At 54.8% G+C, this 19,293-nt stretch overlaps 2 protein-coding genes across 2 annotated transcripts; one reads left to right on the top strand and one right to left on the bottom strand.

Moving 5' to 3' along the window:
• The first annotated feature begins 2,368 nt into the window (after nucleotides 1-2,368).
• Nucleotides 2,369-3,723, top strand: LOC135405311 (zinc finger protein 501-like). The gene has a single exon (XM_064639983.1). It carries the CDS (start codon nucleotides 2,383-2,385, stop codon nucleotides 3,622-3,624), a length of 1,242 nt encoding a protein of 413 aa, XP_064496053.1. The 5' UTR covers nucleotides 2,369-2,382; the 3' UTR covers nucleotides 3,625-3,723.
• A 10,094-nt stretch (nucleotides 3,724-13,817) lies between these two features.
• Nucleotides 13,818-14,537, bottom strand: LOC135406332 (olfactory receptor 14J1-like). Its single transcript, XM_064640742.1, has one exon. It carries the CDS (start codon nucleotides 14,430-14,432, stop codon nucleotides 13,818-13,820), a length of 615 nt encoding a protein of 204 aa, XP_064496812.1. The 5' UTR covers nucleotides 14,433-14,537.
• Between the last annotated feature and the right edge of the window lie 4,756 nt (nucleotides 14,538-19,293).

A 19,293-nucleotide genomic window follows, 5' to 3' on the forward strand; every position in this document is an offset into this window, starting at 1 on the left:
CAATCCCATCCATGGGGCACAATCTCCTCTCCAGAGCTCAACTCCCTTCAGACTTTGCAGGGAAATCTGTACTGGCAGCTGCATCCTGAGCCCCAGGGCAGTTTGTATCTCCGAGTGCTGGTCCATCCTGGGGACCCAAGGGATCCTCTGCCATTCCATCCATACAGCAGGAGTCACCCTCCTGCCCTTGACTCCCTGCAGAGGAACAAATGCCATCTCTCTGTCTGGGAGAAGCCAGATGCTGCCCCTGGGCCATCAGAAGTAGTGCTGAAGCCTCTTTCAGCCCAGCCCCAGGTGCAGTTTTCTCATCCCCTCAGCGAGTGCCCGCTGCCCCAGCCGGCACTGACCAACCAGGGCGTTTGGCACACTTGGATTGGTGGTTTGGAGAAGGAGTCCCAGACTGGCAGGGGGCCAGATAAGCTCGAGGAACAGCCCTGGCGAGGTGCCTGCACTGGCAGGGGCCAGGGGATCGCTGCCCTACGGAACCAGCTGGAGCTCTGGGTGAGTGCAGGATGGAGCAGAGCTGCAACCCGGGGGGAGCCCACACCAGACCAGGGGACGCCCAGAGGAGGTTGAGAGCCCATGGGAAGCCCCCGCAGAGCCGTGGGAGCAAAACCCAGATTTCCAAGGGCTACCCCCCCCACCCCAGTTTGTTGGGTTTAAGTGCAAACTGCAGCAGGGCCGTCCCTTGGCAGCAGCCGGTGCCGTGACACAGGCTGGGAGATGTGCCAGCCCAGGAGGGACTGAGGGCAGGGGGTTCGTAGGGACCATCCAGCGCCCCTCGCTGCCCACGAGGGCTGGAACGGCCCAAGGGAGCGGGGACTGCGGGGGCCGCTCGCCCTCCCGGGCAGGGAAAGGCCCGAGGGACCGCCCGGGGGAACCGGGGGCCCCGCCCGGCCCCTGCGCCTTCCCCGCCCGGCGCTGCCGCGGCTGGAGCGCGGCGGAATTTCCGGCACAAAGAGGCGGCGAAGGCGGAGCCGCACGGACACGGGGGGCTGCCTTCTGCTCCCAGCGCCTCTTGGAGCCGAGCAGTTGCTGGAACTGGACAGGGATGGGTCAGCAGACTTGTCTGGGCACTGGTGGTGCTGGGAGCCCCCCTGGCTGCGGGCGAGGAGCTCTCGGATGAGCAGGGGATGGGAAGGGGAAGGTTGATGGGAAAAGGGGGGTCAGAGGGGACAGAAGGGGTGGTGGGACCCCAAACTGAGTGGGAGAGGAGGGTACCCACCAAAAGTGGAGGGGGAGGGGCACTGAAGTTTGGGCGATGATGGGAAATGGGTGGGAGAGGTCAGAAGAGTGGGGAAAGGGGAGGGTGGGACCCCCAAACTGAGCATGAGGGGGCTGGGGAGTGGGGGGATGATGTGAGAGAGGGAGGAAAAAAGTGGGGGTTGGGACCCCAGAAGTGATCCTGGACAGGCTGGGAATTGAGGGGACCATGGAAAGTGGAAGGAATAGGGAGAAGGGTGGAAAAGGGGAGGTGGTCTGGACAGTCTGACAGTCCCATGGGAGTCTTTGGGCACAGGGGGGTTGGCAAAGGGGGGTGGCCCCCCTGAGCTCCCAACTTCCTCTGGGGTACTGGGGCTGCTGGATCCAATGTTCTCAGGGCACAGACATTTCTTTGGGCCAAAGAGCCCTAAAACACGTGGCACAGACCACACTTTACCACCAGCTGTTCTCAAACTACTCTGCTGGTTCAGAGCAGCACAGTAGGACAGTGGGGACCCCTGGGATCCCCAGGACAGCAAGGTGGAGAACCTGGAGAGGGGGAATGTCTGGGAACGTGGCACCCTGAAGGCGAGAGTCAGAGGAGAAGGGACCCTTGGGACTCCCAACACTCCCAGCATCCCTAAATGGGACCCCCAGCATCGCAGACAGGGGAGACCCTCTGAACCCCAGAGGGGAGAGACCAGAGAGGGGGAACTCCTGGGAGAGATTTTTGGGCTAATCTTCATATTTTAGAGTACTTTTTAGCTGAATCTCAACTTTTTGCAGTTTGGACAGGCAGGAGTTTTCTCACTATTTCTGAGGAGCTTTTGCCTGAATTTCGATTGTTTGGGTTTTTCTGGGCTGAATCCTGGTGTTTTGGAGGTTTTTATGGTCACAGGATGCCTGGTGAGTTCTAGAGATGGACTTGGGCAGGAGGAACCCCCAAGCCAACACACTCAGCCCTTGTTTTCCCCCCCATCAGGATTTTTCCTTCCCAAAGTTTGGCCAGATGAAGGAGGCTGCGAGGAAGAGGAAGATGCCTTGGGCCCCCCAGGCAGGTGAGGAGGCAGTCAGTGTCCCTTTGGGCGGGTGTTGTGCTGGCTCTGTCAGCCGAGCATGGCCCCAGCTGCAGGACAACCCCGCTGGCGCCGCCGTCCTGCCGGGGCCGGAGTTGGGGGGATGTCCTTGGCCTTCCCTGTGGGCCGGAGGCAAATCCCCTCCCTGTCCTTCTTGCTTCCTGCCCCAGGCCCCGAGCTGAGGACGGAGAGCCTGGAGGACAAATCCCCCCGGCAGAGCCTGGTGGGAGAGGCCGTTTTGAAGGGCTCCCCGGCGCAGGAAGGCAGCGGGGAGGAAAAGGGCCGGAGATCCCCCCGCAGGAGGGGCTCCAAAGCCAGCCCAGGGTGCTCTGAGGAGGAAAGAGCCAGCCTGTGCCGGGAAGGCGGCCAGAGCTTGAGGGGGAGCTCTGAGCTGGTGGTCCCTGAGCAGCCTCCCAGCAGGGAGAAGCCCTTCAGGTGCTTGGAATGTGGGAAGAGGTTCAAGGCCAGCACCAAACTTCTCATCCACCAACACATCCACACTAGGGAACGGCCCTACACCTGTGGGGAGTGTGGGAAGAGCTTCAACTGCAGCTCCCACCTTATCCAACATCAGCGCATCCACACCGGGGAACGGCCCTACACGTGTGGGGAGTGTGGGAAAAGCTTCAACTGCAGCTCCCACCTTATCCAACATCAGCGCATCCACACTGGGGAACGGCCCTACACGTGTGGGGAGTGTGGGAAGAGCTTCAACTGCAACCCCAACCTGATCCAACATCAGCGCATCCACACTGGGGAACGCCCCTACACGTGTGGGGAATGTGGGAAGAGCTTTAGGCAGAGCTCCGCAATAATCCTACACCAGCGCATCCACAGTAGGCAGAAGCCATACAAGTGTGGGGAATGTGGGAAGAGCTTTAGGACGAGCTCCAGCCTCCTCGTCCACCAACGCATCCACACTGGGGAACGCCCATACAAGTGCTTGGAATGTGGGAAGGGGTTTAGGACCAGCTCACATATTCTCCTGCACCAGCGGACGCACACGGATGAGATGCCCTTCCGCTGCACCGACTGTGGGAAGGGCTTCAGGCAGAACTCTCACCTCATCATCCACCGGCGCATTCACACTGGGGAGAGGCCCCACAAGTGCTTGGAATGTGGGAAGAGGTTTAGGACCAGCTCACATCTCCTCCTGCACCAGCGGACACACACAGATGAGAGGCCCTTCCGCTGCACCGACTGCGGGAAGAACTTCAGCCAGAGCTCCTCCCTTGTCACCCACCGACGCATCCACACTGGGGAGAGGCCCTACAAGTGTGGGGAGTGTGGGAAGAGCTTTGCCCAGAGCGGTACCTTGACCAAACATCAACAGACCCACCGGTAAGAGAAGCGCCTCGAGTGCCCCGACTGCAGGAAGAGTTTCGACTGCTGCTGCTGCTGCAACTCCATCAACCATTGAAGGACCCCCGTTGGGTGATCCACAGGAACCCACGTTGGGCACAGACCTTGTTCCAGGTGATCCAGGGTGACCCTTGTTCCAGGTGATCCATGCTGGGCACACACCTGGTGACCCCTGTGTCCAGCCCCTGTCCCAACCCCTCTGACAGTGAGGGTGACCCAGGGTCTTGTTAACTGATCCCTTGGGGAAGATTACAGTTAGTTTATCTATCTGTCTCTCTATCTATCTATCTATCTTTACGTAGGGTTCAGTTTAGATCAGTTTTGTTTCCCTGTAGAGTAGGTTTGGGGCAGTTTTGGCTCCTGTCTATAGTGATCTAAAACCATACAAATAACACTTCCTCTCTCTGGCTCCAAGCCCAGCCTGTCCCCTCCAGGGGTGGATGTTCCCCCCCCTTCCCCGGGTGGTTCCTTTGCCCCTGGGCAGCAAAGCCCCCGCTGCTTCTGCAGCTGGAGAGTGTTGGAGCCGTGGACCATTAACATTCCAGTCTCTCCCAGCTCTGCACCCCAAAAGTCGAGCGGGATCAATGTGTCCCCTCAAAGTGGCTCAATCCCGTAGCAGTTCATATTCCAGGCAGAATGCCGAAGGGCATCCTGGGACTCAGAGTCCTTCGGTCTCTGTCGCACGTGCGCAGTGAAGTGCTCGGATGGGAGTGCTTGAGGAGGTCCCATGTCACTGTTTGAAGTGTCTGTATAAGCTTGTGTTGATCTTAATAAAGCTAATTGGGTTACTGCACCCCTGTGTCGACTGGGTTCGTGCAAGACAAATGCTCTAAATGGCCGCCCCAATCGGGACATTCAACAGGCATCGGTAACCAGAGGCCAAAGGCCTTGGGACATCTTGCCATGGCATCCGTCCTGATGGAATTCCAAGGAAAAAGGAAGAGCTCTTTGACAAATCGTGCGCATCAGTCACCTCTGCAGAAACAGGACAAAAAGGGAAAGAGGACGAAAAAGGACAAAAGAAGAAAAATCCGGCTTCAGCAAACAAGAGGTGACCTATTAGGATGGGAGGGATGTATTCCCACCCACGAGGGGAGGTGTTCCCCAGAAATTAAAGAAGAAGCTGAAGCCATCAGCCAATTCTTAAAAACGCTGGACAAAGACGTAGCAGAAAATAAACTGTTGGTGCTCTTAAATTGGATCATCACAAATGAACCGGCACTTCCATCAACCGGAACCCATCAGATACGATCTTGGCGAGGAATTGGAAACGGACTCATCAAAAAAGCGAGTTCTGGAGGCGTTGGAGGCATTTAAAAACTGGGCTGCATGGAAGGAAATAACGATGGCCTTATATGCTCGCTACGGGGGAGCAAATCCAGCCGCAGCAATGGGCCCTGCTTCCCCTGTCCCTCCTGCAGCCCCTGCTGTAAGGGGGGTACTTTTGAATTAGATGATCAATGGAGCACAGAGGCGTGAGAACGGGATCATATTAGGATGTGAAACCAACTAGAGTATGGTACAATGTAACTTCATGGCACAGGCTAATTGGAAGGTCCATTGTGCTTTTTAGCAAGTCAGCTTGATATCCCCTATTATCAGAGCTGAGTTCTTCCTTGGTTTTGCTACATATTGCAAGATAGATACATCTACCCTTGAAACACAGTGGTAGAGGTCATCCATAGGGGTGAGAAAGATGATGATGGGAGGAAGATGATGTGGGCAGGGGTCGCTGGCCCCTTGCCCTACAAGTAGGGCATGCGCAGACTGTTGCCATGAGGTGATGATCAGGGGGGGTTTGGCTGCCATTCAGGCATCACCTTATACTGGGTACTGGCCCTACGTGGTGTAATGTGGAACTGATAAAATGGGGTGTCAGAGCTGCTGAGCTGAGCGATCCTCATCCTACCACCAAGACTGTGTTGCTCCGCGGGGACGCCCGCTAAGCACGGGCACCGACCAGCTGCTGCAGATCCTGACAGCCCTGGCCTGTCTGTGTGGGTAAGCACAGGTTATTGAGAGGAAGCAACTGAGAGAACAAACTTTTTAATATCCTTTTAGTGTTCCTTTAATTCCCCTTTTATGTTTATAGTATTTTTCCTTTAGTTTCCCTCTTTACTAACCAATATCGTGTTATCCATAATATTGTGTTAAGATCCTTTTTTGGTATCCCTTTTCACTAGTTAATACTGTATTAAATGCTGTTTGTAGTATTTGTTTTAATGCCACCCGATAAGGTAGTTATTTTGTATCCTTTTTTAGTTTTTAATTCCTCTTGCTCAGTTTATTACTAGTATTATTCTTCTCACTGTAATAAAAGGTATTTTGTGTGTTTGAGTATTTCTGGCACTTGTCTTTATTCCGGACATGTATCCAAACGAACTGCTACACTTTCACCTGCTGTTTCGACCCTCGCCTGTCGCTACAGGACTTTTTGCATGTGGGTAAAGCCTTCAAGCCTGTGCAATGGATTTTTTAGGTGAGATGCAGTCTGCGCGGAACTGAACCCACCCTTTAATCCTGAGGTTCATCTGCCAGGGCCGAGCGAGCTTGGACGGTGGCAGCGAGGTCCTCAGGACGTAGGTTTGATTAGAGTGACCTTCTCTTGGATGGATGGCCTTACAGGGCTAAAAGAGCTCCATCTGCCCGGGTTTGGGATTAGAGTTGTCCTTCTCCTAGGATGACTGCCAGAAGGCTAACGAGCTCATCTTGCCCACGGATGTATTGTACCTGCCCCTGCTGTTCTCTGATAGATACAAACACAGTTAAGATGTTGACTAATGTGCTATTTAATCTTCTGAAAGATTGGGCAGCTCCCTGAAGCTCAAAGCATGAAACCAGTCAATTGAGAGGCACTGAATGAGCAGAGAGCAACTGGAGGAGGAAATCAGGGAACAACAGGAAGGACACACATCCAGCAAGTCTGCTGAAGAGATGTCCTTAGACATGGCCATTTAAACAGGAGAGGTGGAAACACCTGAAGGGAGAGGGAGATGAAGTTATAGATGGAATAGTGGTGCTACAGGTAGAGGGGCAGATCAGTATTTCTTCTCCTGCCATCAGTACACGTCCAGGAAATTCTTGTTCTGCCATGGTGGGAAAACTTTGCCATTTCTTAAAAGTACTCCAATGACCCAGTAATGAAAATGTGCTTAAACATTATTTAAATGTAAAAGTATTAAAGCTGTGCCTCTTTCCAGACAGACATCACTTGTCTGACCATGACCAGGCAGCACCACAGGCTGTGCTGGATTATGGGGTGTCTCCAGTGGCACAAAGGAATCAAGGGGCCATTGTGACACTGCAGGGCCTCATGGAACCAAAGGATCCCTGGGACACTGCATGATGAAAAAGGGAATAGAATACAGAGATGGAAAATGTCATGATTTCAGGAGTTTTAGTATTTTAGGCCATTTTTCCATTGTTTTGGAGGGACTGTCTCTTTAAGAAGGAATTCCTGCCCCACGCTGGGGCTGGCAGGGAGGGGAAGAAAGAAGGAAAATGCCAGGCAGCAAATGGAACTTTTTCTCTTCCCTGGACCCAGGGGCTGGTGCCTGGAGAGTCCTCACGGCGCCGTCCTGCCCCGGGGCCCTGCTGCTGCCGCCCCGAGCGCTGAGCTCGCTCAGCACCACGGCCGGGGAGAGCCCCAGAGTGACCCTGAGCCCAGGAACGTGCTTCTGCTTCTGCCCCCATTTCCCAGAGTTCCTTTGGCTTGCTGGGGCAGAGGGGAGTGGTTATCAGGGAGGACCCTCCACCATTTTTCCCCTTTGTTCCAGGAGTGCCAGGGGGGTGAAGAATTCCCCTCTTTGTGGGTCAGCTGTTCCCTGTGTGTCTTTGTGGTTGCTGCTATTTCCTTGTCAGTAAACTCTTAGTTTTAAGAGTTTTATCTCTCTGTATTGGTAAGAAATAAAAAGGGAGGGAATCATTTCATTGGAGTTCCCACCCCAATTTTTATCTTTAACCAGTTGCATGAGGTTGTGCAAAGTCACAAATGCCCAATCATTCCATAACGTTCCATAGTGTCCCTGGATTCCTTGGGTTCCCTGAGGTCCTAGACTGTCAGAACGGACATTTGATTCCATGAGGCCCTGCAGTGTCACCGTGGCCCCCTGATTCCATGAGATTCTGCAGAATCCCAGAATTCCTTTGGTTCCATGAGGCCCTACAGGATCACAGTGGTCCCTTGACTCCATGAGGTTCCACAGTGTGCAAGGCTTCCTTTTGCTTCGTAAGGCCCTGCAGAGGCACAATGGCTCCTTGATTCCGTGAGGTTGCACTGTTTCCCAGAGTTCTTTGGCTCCATAAGACCTTGCAGTGTGACAATGACCCACTGATTCCATCATTTTCCCCAGTGTCACAATGGACCCTTGATTCCATCAGATTCCGTAATGTCCCATTGGTTCCCTTTGGTTCCAAAAGGTTCTGCAAGGTCACAATGGACCCTTGATTCCCAGGGTCCTTTTGATTCCATGAGGTTCCACAGTGTCCTGTGTTCCCTTTGGTTCCAGGAGGCCCCAGTGTATTCCAATGGCCCCTGGATTCCAGGAGATTCCACAGTGTCCTGGGGTTCCCTTGTCTCCCTGACTTTTGGCAGTGTCCAGGGTCCCTTTGTTCCCAGGAGGTTCCTTTGTTTCCATCAGGCCCTGCCACGTCCCAGACTCCCTTTGGTTCCATGAGGTGCTGCAGGGTCACAATGTCCCCTTGATTCCAGGAGGTTCCACCATGTCCCACGGTTCCTTTGGTTCCAGGGGGTTCCACAGTGACAAAACTCCCTGCTTCTTATCCTTCCAAAATCTGTGGGCCCACTCTCTCCCTGCCTGGGATGGAGCCCCACTGTGTGCAGGAATGGATCCATGGCCATCCTGCCACTGCACCAATTGAATGCTGCACAAAAGTCACTGCAGGCCCGACCCTGGATGCAGGAACAGTCTGGGAACTCCAGGCCTGCTGACATTCAGCAGAGCCAGTCGGGGTCCCAAAGAGCACAAGTGATTGACTGCAACCCCTGCAGTTCTCTGGCATTGCTGGGGACAAAGGCAGGAACTGCCAGGAGCTCTGCAGAGCCCTGACAGTGCCACTGCAATCCCAAGCTGCATTGCCCGGGGCAACCCTCAGCACAGCCAAGGCCACAACCCTTCCTGAAAGGTGTCCCTTCTGGGCAGGGCCAGGGGGACAAACCCCTCCCTCTGTCCCTGCACATGTTGGGTCCAATTCTCATCCCCCACTTAGGGACAAAGTCAGGCTACATTGGGTGTTTAGCTTTGCATTTGCTTCACTCTTTTGTGCTTCCAACACACACACCCCAGTCTGGGCAGAGTCTGGCCCCCCAAAGAACACAAGACCTGACTATTTGTGACTCCTGCTGCAGGGGCTGGAACTTGGGCCACAATCTGTGCCAGGAGCAGAGAGGTCCCTCCCCACAGAAACTTCTTGGCAATGGAGTTATTAGGAAAACAGGACAGGTTGTAGGGATCACTTACAGGGCACAGCCAAGGACATGTCTTGAACATCTTCCTGTTTACCATGACCAGCTTTTTCATTCCTTTTTCTCTCTGTTTTCTCATGCTTGGTCCTTCAGAAACCGCTGTGATCCTACCCTTACTTTGGTTCTTTCCTAGACATCCCATTACAAGTCTTACCCAGTACCCAAATCCCCTTTCTGACTACCCATCATGAGTCTCAGACCCCAAGGCCAAATCCCCCATCCTCAGCTGCAAGGTCACCCTGAGAGGTTCTGCCATTGACCCACTTGCTTAAAGTTTCCTACAGATACCTTGGAACTTCCTTGGAATTAATTTGTTACCTTTTGGGCTTAGAATGGCTTCTTCAAAAACATGGTAATTCATGTCCTAGCAATGGAAATTCTTTGGAGAAGGAGTTTTGGGACTTTAGACTCAAAGAATGACAGAATGCTTTGGCTTTGAAGGGATATAAAAGCTCATCTGGTCCAAGTCCCTGGACGTGGACAGTGACATCTTCACTAATTGAGGCTGCTCAAAGTTTCTAACCTTGAACAAATCCAGGAAGGGGACTTCCTCTTCTCTGGGAACCTGATGCAGTTTTTGCCAGCCCCACTGGTAAGTATTTCTTCATTTTATCCAATTTAAAGCTCCCCTATTTCAGTTCAAAGCCATTGCCCCATATTCCTCCACTACAGGCCTTGGTAAAATGTATCCCTTAGACTATGAGGACAACGTTTTCATCTGCAAACACCTTGGAGAGTGCTCAGAGAAATCCCTACAAAATGTTTTTCTTAAGAGCATCTGTGGTGGTGCATCCTCCCCCCATTCTCCTCAGGCCAGGTCAATGATCTCAGGAGCTCCTGACAAGCCTTGACCAAACCAGCTGAGCAATGAAGAGCCCCTGGACTGGACCAGGGGTGTGGGGAAGTGTCCCTGGACTGGACCAGGTGCTCCTGGATGATACAGGTGGGAACAATCTGGAGTGGAACAGTTTGGGAACACAGGATAATCGGTCATCCCATGAAAGCCTTGGAACATTCCCTGCCTGAACTGTAGCCCAAATGGAACAGTTTGGATACAATTCCCAAATATTTTGGAAACTGCAGTCATTCCTGACACCAGGATGGAAATTCAGCAGAGAACTAAAGCCAGTCCCCTTGTGAGCCCACACCCAGCGGGGCTGAGGGAGGCCCTGGCAGCTCCCCAGCACCTCCCTCTCAGTGGGACACCTCTGGCAGCCTCTCCCAGCTCGGGAACCCTCCAGTTTGCAACACTCCAAAGAGCGGCGCTGATGCCAGGACAATTCTGATCCCCCTCAACCAACACTCCTCCAGCTGGGACCCTTGTCTGGTGGGAAACACAAAGGGATTTGGGGGAGTGTTTCCCTGACAACAGGAGAATTTGGGAGAGGGACCTTTCCACACCCAGCTCTTGATGTGTGCACACATCTCTGCCTGGGTGTGGGTGTGAATTGACTGTGGGGTGAATGTTGTTATTGGGAATCTATAATTTTAACAGTCACTGTTAAAATTGTGGCAAATGCTGTTGAATCTCTTGATAACCGTTCAACTGGTCAATAACTAAATGCTACTAATCTCTTTTAACTCCTAATCTTTATGTCCAAATCCTTTGCACCCTGACCCTCTTGCATCCCAAGGCTCTGTGTAAATCATTCCCTTTCATCAAAAAAATATATTTTTCATGACTTCCACTTTAAAATCTTCCTCCTTAGCTAAACTACAAAACAACTCTAATTAGTTGTTGATGTCTTGAAGACATGAAGACAATTAACGGAAGAGAAAGAAATTGTTTTTCTGTGTTTTAATGAGCCCCACGGTGTGTTTAGAGATGAGTCCATCATCCTCACGTACTGAGAGAAGATTGAAGCAGCTGCTGAAGAAGTCAGAAGCCAAACTGCAAGTGCCTTGAAGCATTGCTGGGCCCCACTGAGGGCAGGCACTGCCAAAGCCTCCCCAGGGACTCCTTGGAGCAGCTCCTTGGAGGCCAGGAGTGCAGGCAGACAAAGGCTCTGGGCAGGCCCCTGCAATGCTGAGCAAAGCCTGCCTTGGTTTTGTGGAGCACAAAGGCCAAGGCCTGAGCCCCAGGCCCTGGCCCAGCAGATCCTGTCCCTCCCGGCTGGCTCAGGGCTCTTTGGGGGGCACTGGGATGGGAGGGGGAGGAACAACAAAGGCCCAAAACTGGGCAACCCCTGCCAGGCTGCTGAGGGAGGGGCGAGGCAGAACCCAAGGGCAGAACCTGCCAGGAAAGTGGCTTGTGGTGGCCTGAGTGGCAGAGGCAGCTGCCAGAGGCAAGGGGACAAAGGCCTGGGTGCCTTTGGGCCTTGCAGCCCTGCCAGAGCCCTTGGCCATCTCTCCTGCAGGCTGTCCTGCCCTGGCCCTGCTGCTGCTCTGGCCTTGCAGGCTGCACACACCCCTCCTGCTTTCCCACCCCCTCCCAGCAGCATTTCTAGACCCTCCCTGATGGCTCTGCACCAGCTCTGGCTGTTGCCATGTGCACTTGGCCTTCTTACCTTGGATCCTTTGCCCCTGTGCCACAGGACATCCCTGCCAGAGCCCAGGCCCTTCTCCTGGGGGTCACTGCAGAGCTGAGCAGATCCAGGTCACCTCCCATTCCTCTGCCAACCCCCTGGGCCTGCTCTGGGCCCTCCAGGTCCTTGCCCTGCTCCCAAGGGCTGTGGGGGTGCTGAATGGTCAGGGCTTGGGGTTTAGAGCTCAGGGTGGGGATTAGGCAGAACTTTGGGAGGTTTGCTGTTCTGCTGGCAGTGTCTGGTTCCTGATTAGGGGAAGAGCTTTTTGGGCTGGGTTAGGATTAAAGCTTGGCTTTTCATACTGGTAATACAGTTTTGGGATTGGGGTGGGCACCAGAGGACAGTAAAGAGTCTGGAGTTCTGGGTTTGGGCTTTTTCTGGCTTGGAATTAGAGCAGTGGATTCCTTTCAATGAGAGGGGCAGCACTTTTGGGTACTGTTGGGGCTTGAGGTTACAAAGTGCATAAAGGTCCATCAGGAGTGTTTGCACAGTTAGTGTTTCAGCACCCTCAACATTCCCTGAACCTGGTTTTACCTCATCAAAATCTTTCTTCTCTGTTGGTCAATCCCCTCTTTTCTTCCTTTTTGTCTCAGTTCCTCCTAATCTCCCCTGAACTTTTATCTGGGTGGGCTCAGCTTTGTGATAACACTGTGCAACCTCCTGGAATCAAGGGGCCACTGTGGCACTGCAGGGCCTCATGGAAACCAAGGAACACAGGGACACTGTGAAACCTTGTGGAACCAGGGGACCATTTAACATTTGGGGCCTCATGGAACAAAAGGAACCCTGAAACCTTTTGGAACCTCATGGAACCAGGGGGCCATTGTGTCACTGTGGAGCCTCATGGAAACAAAGAAACCCTGGGACGCAGTGGAACTCATAAAATCAAGGGGCCACTGTAGCACTACAGGGCCTTTTTGGAGCCAAATGGACCTTGGGACAGTGGGGAACCCTATGGGATCAAGGGACCATTGTGACACTGAGGACATCTCATGGACTGAAGGGACCACCATGACACTACAGGGCATTCTGGAGCCAAAGGAACCTGGGGACACTGTGCAGCCTCATGGAATCAAGGGGCAATTTTGACACTGCGGGGCCTCATGGAAACAAAACAAAATCCAGGCTTGTCCAGGTCCTGAGGGTGATTCAGAAGGGAGGCAGCAGTGATTTCTCCCTAGAGACCCACCACTCCAGTGGTCTCTCCCTGCAGTCCATGGGTGTCCTGACCATTTTCCCCGGTGCCTCCCTGCCCTGAAGGTTTGTGGCCATCAGGCTGGAGCTGAGGGGGTTGGGCAGGTGCCTGAGGAGGGGGGAGAACAAGGGCTGTGTCCAACTGTGCCAGGAGGGCTGTGCTGGGCAAGGATGAGGAGGCTGCAGAAAACAGTGGCACTGGGGAGGGGAGAGGAGCAGGTGGAGAGACCTTGTGCCTGCCCACGCTGGGCAGGAGCTGCCCCAGGATGGCAGCTCTGAAGCACTCCCAGGATGTCCCTGGGAACAGGAGGGGAAGACTGGATCTGAAAATGGAACCTGGAAAGCAGAGAGCAGGAGTGTCATGGTGACACTGCAGGAGAGTTCCAGCCCTGGAGCAAGGTGACAGAAGTGACCCAGTCCATGCAGTGGCCTCAGAAGATCCCACAGCATCCTGGAGATGCTGGAAGGGAGCCCAGCTCTGCTTCACAAGTTCCCAGGGCCTGTCCCTGCCTGTGCTCCAAGGGCTTCCACCCCCCAGGACCGTGCTCAGAGAGCACTCAGGCCTTACAGCGAGAAAGGGGCTCAGGAGGACAGTGTGGGAGTGGCAAGAGAGCAGCTCTGCAAAGACCAAGCACTGCTGCTCCCTGGCAGTGCTGCTGGGCTGGGATTATTGTCCCCTTCCCGTTTGCAAATACCCCCTGTCCTGCAGTGTGCTGTCCTTTAGGAACATCTGAGAAGAAGGGTCTTGGACGAAAAAGGCACTGCAGGGTCCTTTATTTTGTTTAAATACTCATAGAAAACAATACATCACTTATATATCCCTGGGTCAAATTCAATGGGTAGACATTAAATTAGAAGGCAGATGCATAATAATATATCATTGCAGGGAAAATTATTGCAAGAAGAACCCGATGACCTCCATGAAAAATGTGAGCAGGAAGGCTGGGCCATTAGTGAGTCCCTTTCTGAATGCTACACACCAGAACACAGGCACTTTATCGCTCCTGAAAAGCATCCAGTCATCATTTTTCTCAGGGCATCCTTGAGCTCCTGGTTCCTCAGGCTGTAGATGAGGGGGTTCAGTGCTGGAGGCACCACCGAGTACAGAACTGACAGAGCCAGATCCAGGGATGGGGAGGAGATGGAAGGGGGCTTGAGGTTGGCAAATGCTGCAGTGCTGACAAAGAGGGAGAGCACGGTCAGGTGAGGAAGGCACGTGGAAAAGGCTTTGTACCGTCCCTGCTGAGAGGGGATCCTCAGCACAGCCCTGAAGATCTGCACATAGGAGAAAACAATGAAAACAAAACAACCAAATGCTGAGCAGCCACTAACCCCAATGAGCCCAAGTTCCCTGAGGTAGCCTGAGTGTGAGCAGGAGAGCTTGAGGATGTGTGGGAGTTCACAGAAGAACTGGCCCAGGGCATTGCCCTGGCACAGGGGCAGGGAAAATGTATTGGCTGTGTGCAGCAGAGCATTGAGAAAGCCAGTGGCCCAGGCAGCTGCTGCCATGTGGGCACAAGCTCTGCTGCCCAGGAGGGTCCCGTAGTGCAGGGGTTTGCAGATGGCAACGTAGCGGTCGTAGCACATGATGGTGAGGAGGAAATACTCTGATGAGATGAAGAACAGAAAGAAAAAGAGCTGTGCAGCACATGCTGTGTAGGAGATGGTTGTGGTGTTATGGAGGGAATTGTGCATGGCTTTGGGGACAGTGGTGCAGATGCAGCCCAGGTCTGTGAGGGAGAGGTTGAGCAGGAAGAAGCCCATGGGGGTGTGCAGGTGGTGGTCGCAGGCTACGGCGCTGAGGATGAGGCCGTTGGCCAGGAGGGCAGCCAGGGAGATGGCCAGGAAGAGCCAGAAGTGCAGGAGCTGCAGCTCCCGCCTGTCTGCCAATGCCAGCAGGAGGAACTGGGCCATGGAGCTGCTGTTGGACATTTGCTACTCCTTCACCAGACTATTTTGATCTGTTGAGGAGGAAAAGTCACTGCTGAGTTAGACCAGGCTTCTGCAGCCAAACATTACCCGTCTCAGCCACCCCACTCTCAGGCTCTCTCTCCTCACTCAGACCTCCCTGCAGCTCCCTCCCCTGAGCTCTGCCTTTTGCTGCTTGAGGGAAACATTGGAAGCAGGAACTCTCTGATGGGCTCCCAAGGACTCCTCATTGCTCTGCTGAGAGAGGGAACTTGGAATGCAGGGTGATCTCAAATTAAATGTACTCGTGATACATCAAAGAGCTTCTCAGTTTTGCTGTTTGCAATTTGCCCAAATGAAGGACTGAGCTGAGGGAATTCTTTTGATTTGTTCACCCACTTGCACCTGCCACCCTTAGGAGAGGTTGTGGAGGTTTGAAATCCCTGACATTTCTATTGCACTGCAGGTCAAGTCTTGTGGGTTGTGAGGGGCACAGGGACAGTCCCTTAGTGCAGAGAGAAGAGCTGCTCTGCCCATCAGTCCTAGGCTCAGCTGCCCTGTGCTGGCAGCTTGGAGCTGGAGGAGCATCACACTCAACTGTTCCCCTACAGAGAAACTGCCCAGAGATCCAGGAATCCATGTCCAAAGAACAGACTGACACACTCCTCACCTTTTCATCTCTCCCCTCCCAGAGGGACACACAAACTGCTGATTGCAGCTGCCCAGAGCATTTGCATGGATTTAGCACTGAGGAGTTTTCTCCATGGGGATCCTGTGCAGCACAGAGATCCTATGGCAGAGCTGTGCCCTTCTGGAGGGCACCTGCAGCCCTGCAGGACACCCAGGCAAACAGCTGAATACCCTGAAGGTGCCTGGAGGGCACTTGGGCACTTGGCTCCCACAGACACATCCCCACAGCAGCACCCAAAGGGTTTGTGTCTGGACAGGAATCTGCCACCCCAAAAAACCACACAGTGGCTCAGAAAACCCACTGGTGAGAACAAGGAGAGCCCAGGCAGCAGGGGATGGCAGTGAAATGCCACAGTGCTGCTGCCAAGGGAGGAGGGACACAGAGAGACAGCTGGAAATCAGGGCCCTGTCCTTGCCTGGGCTCTGGCTGCTGCAGGGCAATGCACAGCCCAGCCCCCGTGGGCCTGAGGGCACAGGCTCTGCTTAGGCTGGGAAAGGAGCCCAGGCAGGAGCTGCTCAGGGAAGGGGTCTGTGCCACAGGGACAGCAGGGAGGGGCCCCCATCCCCCTGCCCAGCCCTTGTGGCAGCAGCTGCCTCTCCCTGCCTGCCTGTCTCTGGGTGAGGAGCTGTTCCTGCCAGCAGCCCCTGCCTGTGCCCAGCTCAGCTCCCTGCCAGTGCTGCCAGAGCCATCCCCAGCCCAGTGCCCAGGGGCAGCTCTGCCTGGGCAGGGGCTGCAGAGCAGATCCCAGACCCCCTGCGGTGGCTGGGAAGGGGGAGGTGTTCTGGGGGGATGTGCTTCCTGAGAAGGGCCCCTGGAAATGGAGGAGGTGCAGCTGAAGCTGTGAGGAGCCCTGAGCCTGCAGCTGAAGGGCCCTGCCCAGCCCTGCCCTGCCCTGAGGGGTCACTCCTTCCACCCACCCCTTCTCCCTGCAGGGCCGTGGCAGCTCCTTGGCCGGGCTAAGAGCTGCCCCTGGCAGGCAGCAGAGTCCCTGCCCCAGCACACAGAGCCCTGGGGGCAGGACCCTGCTCTGCACCACAGCCCTGGGCACCCCTGGCTGCACCCCCACCTTCCCACCCCACAGCCAGCCCTGCCACAGGGAACCTTCTGGCCCTGGGCCTCTGAGGGGGCAGCAGCAAGTCCTGCTCTGCAGCAGCTTCTCCTGCTGCACCCCAGCAAATCCAGCAGAGCCATCCTGACAGCTCCTGCCACTGCTGCCATTTGGCAGCTGGCAGAGGCACTTGCAGGAACTCACCTGCACTGCTCTGCAGCCACAGCTTGACCGTGGCAAAGGGCTGGCAAGGTTCCTGCCCTGAGCAGCTCTGCCCTGTCCTCCCACCCCAGGATCCCTTGAACCTCCTGCTCCCTTCTCCTCTCTGCCCTTGCTGCCTGCAGCTCCTGCCCTGCTCTGCCATATGGCCACTTCCCCTGCACTGCAGCAACTGGGAGAGTCCTGCTGAAAGATCCTCGAAGCTGTGGGATGTGCCAGCTTCAGGAGATGCCTCCAGGAAGGGAAGTTGAACTTTCCTACAGCCAGAGAATTCTTCCTTCAAATCCTGGGAAGGTTTCTCGCATGGTGAGAGCTCAGTCACCTCCCAGCCCAGGCTGCCTCTCATCTCTCTGCCTTCTCTCCTGTGCCCTGGGTGCTGCAGGCAGTGCCCTCAGCCCTGCTGGGCTGTGCAGAGGAGCTGCTCACCAGCAGAGCTGTCTCTTTGAAGCTCTTCTTGCTTGCCAGGAGCTCCCTGTGTGCCAGGAGCCCGGCCCAGCTCAGCAGCACAGCAACAGCCCCAGGCAGCCCTTTCTCTGCCCCTCTGGGCTCTCTCCAGCTGTCCCTGGGGCTCCAGGGGAACCTGCTGGCACACAGCTGAAGGAAATAATGATGTGCCTTCTCTCAGCTGGGCACAGACACTTCTCTCAGCACTGTCATTTCTCCAAACAGACACAGAGTTAAGTTCAAGAGGCCCCTTTTCATGTCCCATCATTAGACAGGAAACCCAGACAGTGCCCAGGAGGGATCTCCTTCACCTGCACTGAGGGAAGGGACTCAGCTGAGTCAACAGAGGTGTCTCCTTGTGGCTCTGCAGACCTGGGGCCAGAAGGACACTGAGCTCCCTCCACAACCCCCATGGGCTGGGATTCCTCCTGCCCCAGCTCAGTGGGCCCAAAACAGGCCCCTGCAGGTGACTCCTTGTCCCAGCTCCCCTGGGAATGAAGGAAGACCAAAGCCAGGAGTGACCTGCTGGGACACAAACCCCTGGTTCCTTCTGAGGGGCCAGAGGTGACTGAGATTCCTGCTGGGAACTGCAGGCTCCAATGGAGCAGTTCCTAGGGACAGGGCAGCAGCTGTGGGATCTTCTTGGAGGCTGCTGGGACATTACTTTGGCCAACTTCAGTGGCAGAAGGTGCCCACATGTAGGACAGGGGAACCTGTCACTGTTCCTTCTGTCCAGGGCAGCCCCTAGAGGTGTTCAGGTGACCAAATGGAGTCAGGTGGCACAGGGAGAGAGGTCTCTCTCCTGTTCTTTATCAGGGTATTTTCTACATATCCTCAGAGTACAATGGCAGTTGGCTCCTGGACATCCCTTCATTGCTGAACCTAATTGAGAGCAGCTGAGCTGGATTGAACAGCCAAAGAGGGGCCTGTAGTGCCAGGGGAGGTGCCAGGGCTCTGCAGCACAAGTGCAGCAGCTGCCCTGGACAGCACAGGGCCTGTGCAGGGACCCCGTCCCCATTCCCAGCAGTTGTGGGACAGGCACCACCCAGGGCTTCTCAGACACATTGGGGGCCTTTGGGGCAGGGAGTGAATCCCAGCCCTGCAGGGACACAAAGGCTGTCCCTTCTCTGCCCAGCCAAGGCCGGGCCAGGCACGAGTCCAAATCCCATCAGCCCAGGCTGTCCACACTTGCTTCCTCCCTCTGCTGGCTCTTCTCTCCCCCAGCATTTCAGCAGCATGTGCTGATCTCCTCAGGGATCAGGCCTGGGATTTTCCCCCTGGGCCTGAGTCCCAGCACGTCCCCCCCCAAGGCCATTGTCAGCAAAGCCTCTGCACACCCCAGCTTTCGGGGCTTTCAGAGCAGCTTTCCCCACTGCAAGTCTGTTCTGACCCCGGTGCCCTCACTGAGGGGCTGCAGCCAGACAGGCCCCAATGCCCTGCGTGTGGGGCACAGGAGGAGCTGCAGCCCCAAGTCTCTCTTCATTCCACTTGCAGGCAATAACAGCCCAGGCCTGCTGAGACAGTTCCCAGGTTGCAGGGCTGTGATGAGTTGGGAGAGAAGGCCAAGGAGACCCAGGAGAGAAAGAGCAGGAGAGAGGTGTCCTCAGTGGGAGGAGCTTCTGGGACCTGTGTAGCTGCTCTGGGGGATGAAGGAATTGGGTGAACTTTTGTGGGTGAGGGTGAGAGGAGAGACTGGTTTGGGTGACCTTGTGGAGTGAGACAAAGAGCCCATTGCAGTTGGCTTTGATAACCCTGGAATTCCCTGGAAAGGCACCAGGACAGGATGCAAAGAGTCCCAGAGGTTTGTGCAGGGTCTTGTTCAAGACAGCCCTTGGCACACAGGCCTTTAGAGCACAGCTGGCAGGTTGGTGGACAACAGGGAGGCTCATCTGCATCTGCTGCTCTCCAAGAGGAATCAAGAGGTTGCCATAGAAACTGACCGTAGTGATGGGAATGTAGAATGCATGGTGGCTGCCATGGTAACCAGCATAGCAATAGGACTCTATGATGGTTGCCATGGTAACTGACCATAGCAACAGGAATGTATGGTGGTTGCCATGGTAACCAACTGTAACAGTGAGAAGTATGATGGATGCCGTGATAACTGACCATAGCAATGGGAATGTATGATGGTTGCT

The sequence above is a fragment of the Pseudopipra pipra genome, chromosome W (assembly GCF_036250125.1).
Source record: "Pseudopipra pipra isolate bDixPip1 chromosome W, bDixPip1.hap1, whole genome shotgun sequence".
Taxonomy (NCBI): domain Eukaryota; kingdom Metazoa; phylum Chordata; class Aves; order Passeriformes; family Pipridae; genus Pseudopipra; species Pseudopipra pipra.

Bases quoted from the DNA above. Each gene is read 5' to 3' on its own strand.
- LOC135405311 (XM_064639983.1), top strand. From the start codon at position 2,383: ATGTCCTTGGCCTTCCCTGTGGGCCGGAGGCAAATCCCCTCCCTGTCC.
- LOC135406332 (XM_064640742.1), bottom strand. From the start codon at position 14,432: ATGTGCTACGACCGCTACGTTGCCATCTGCAAACCCCTGCACTACGGG.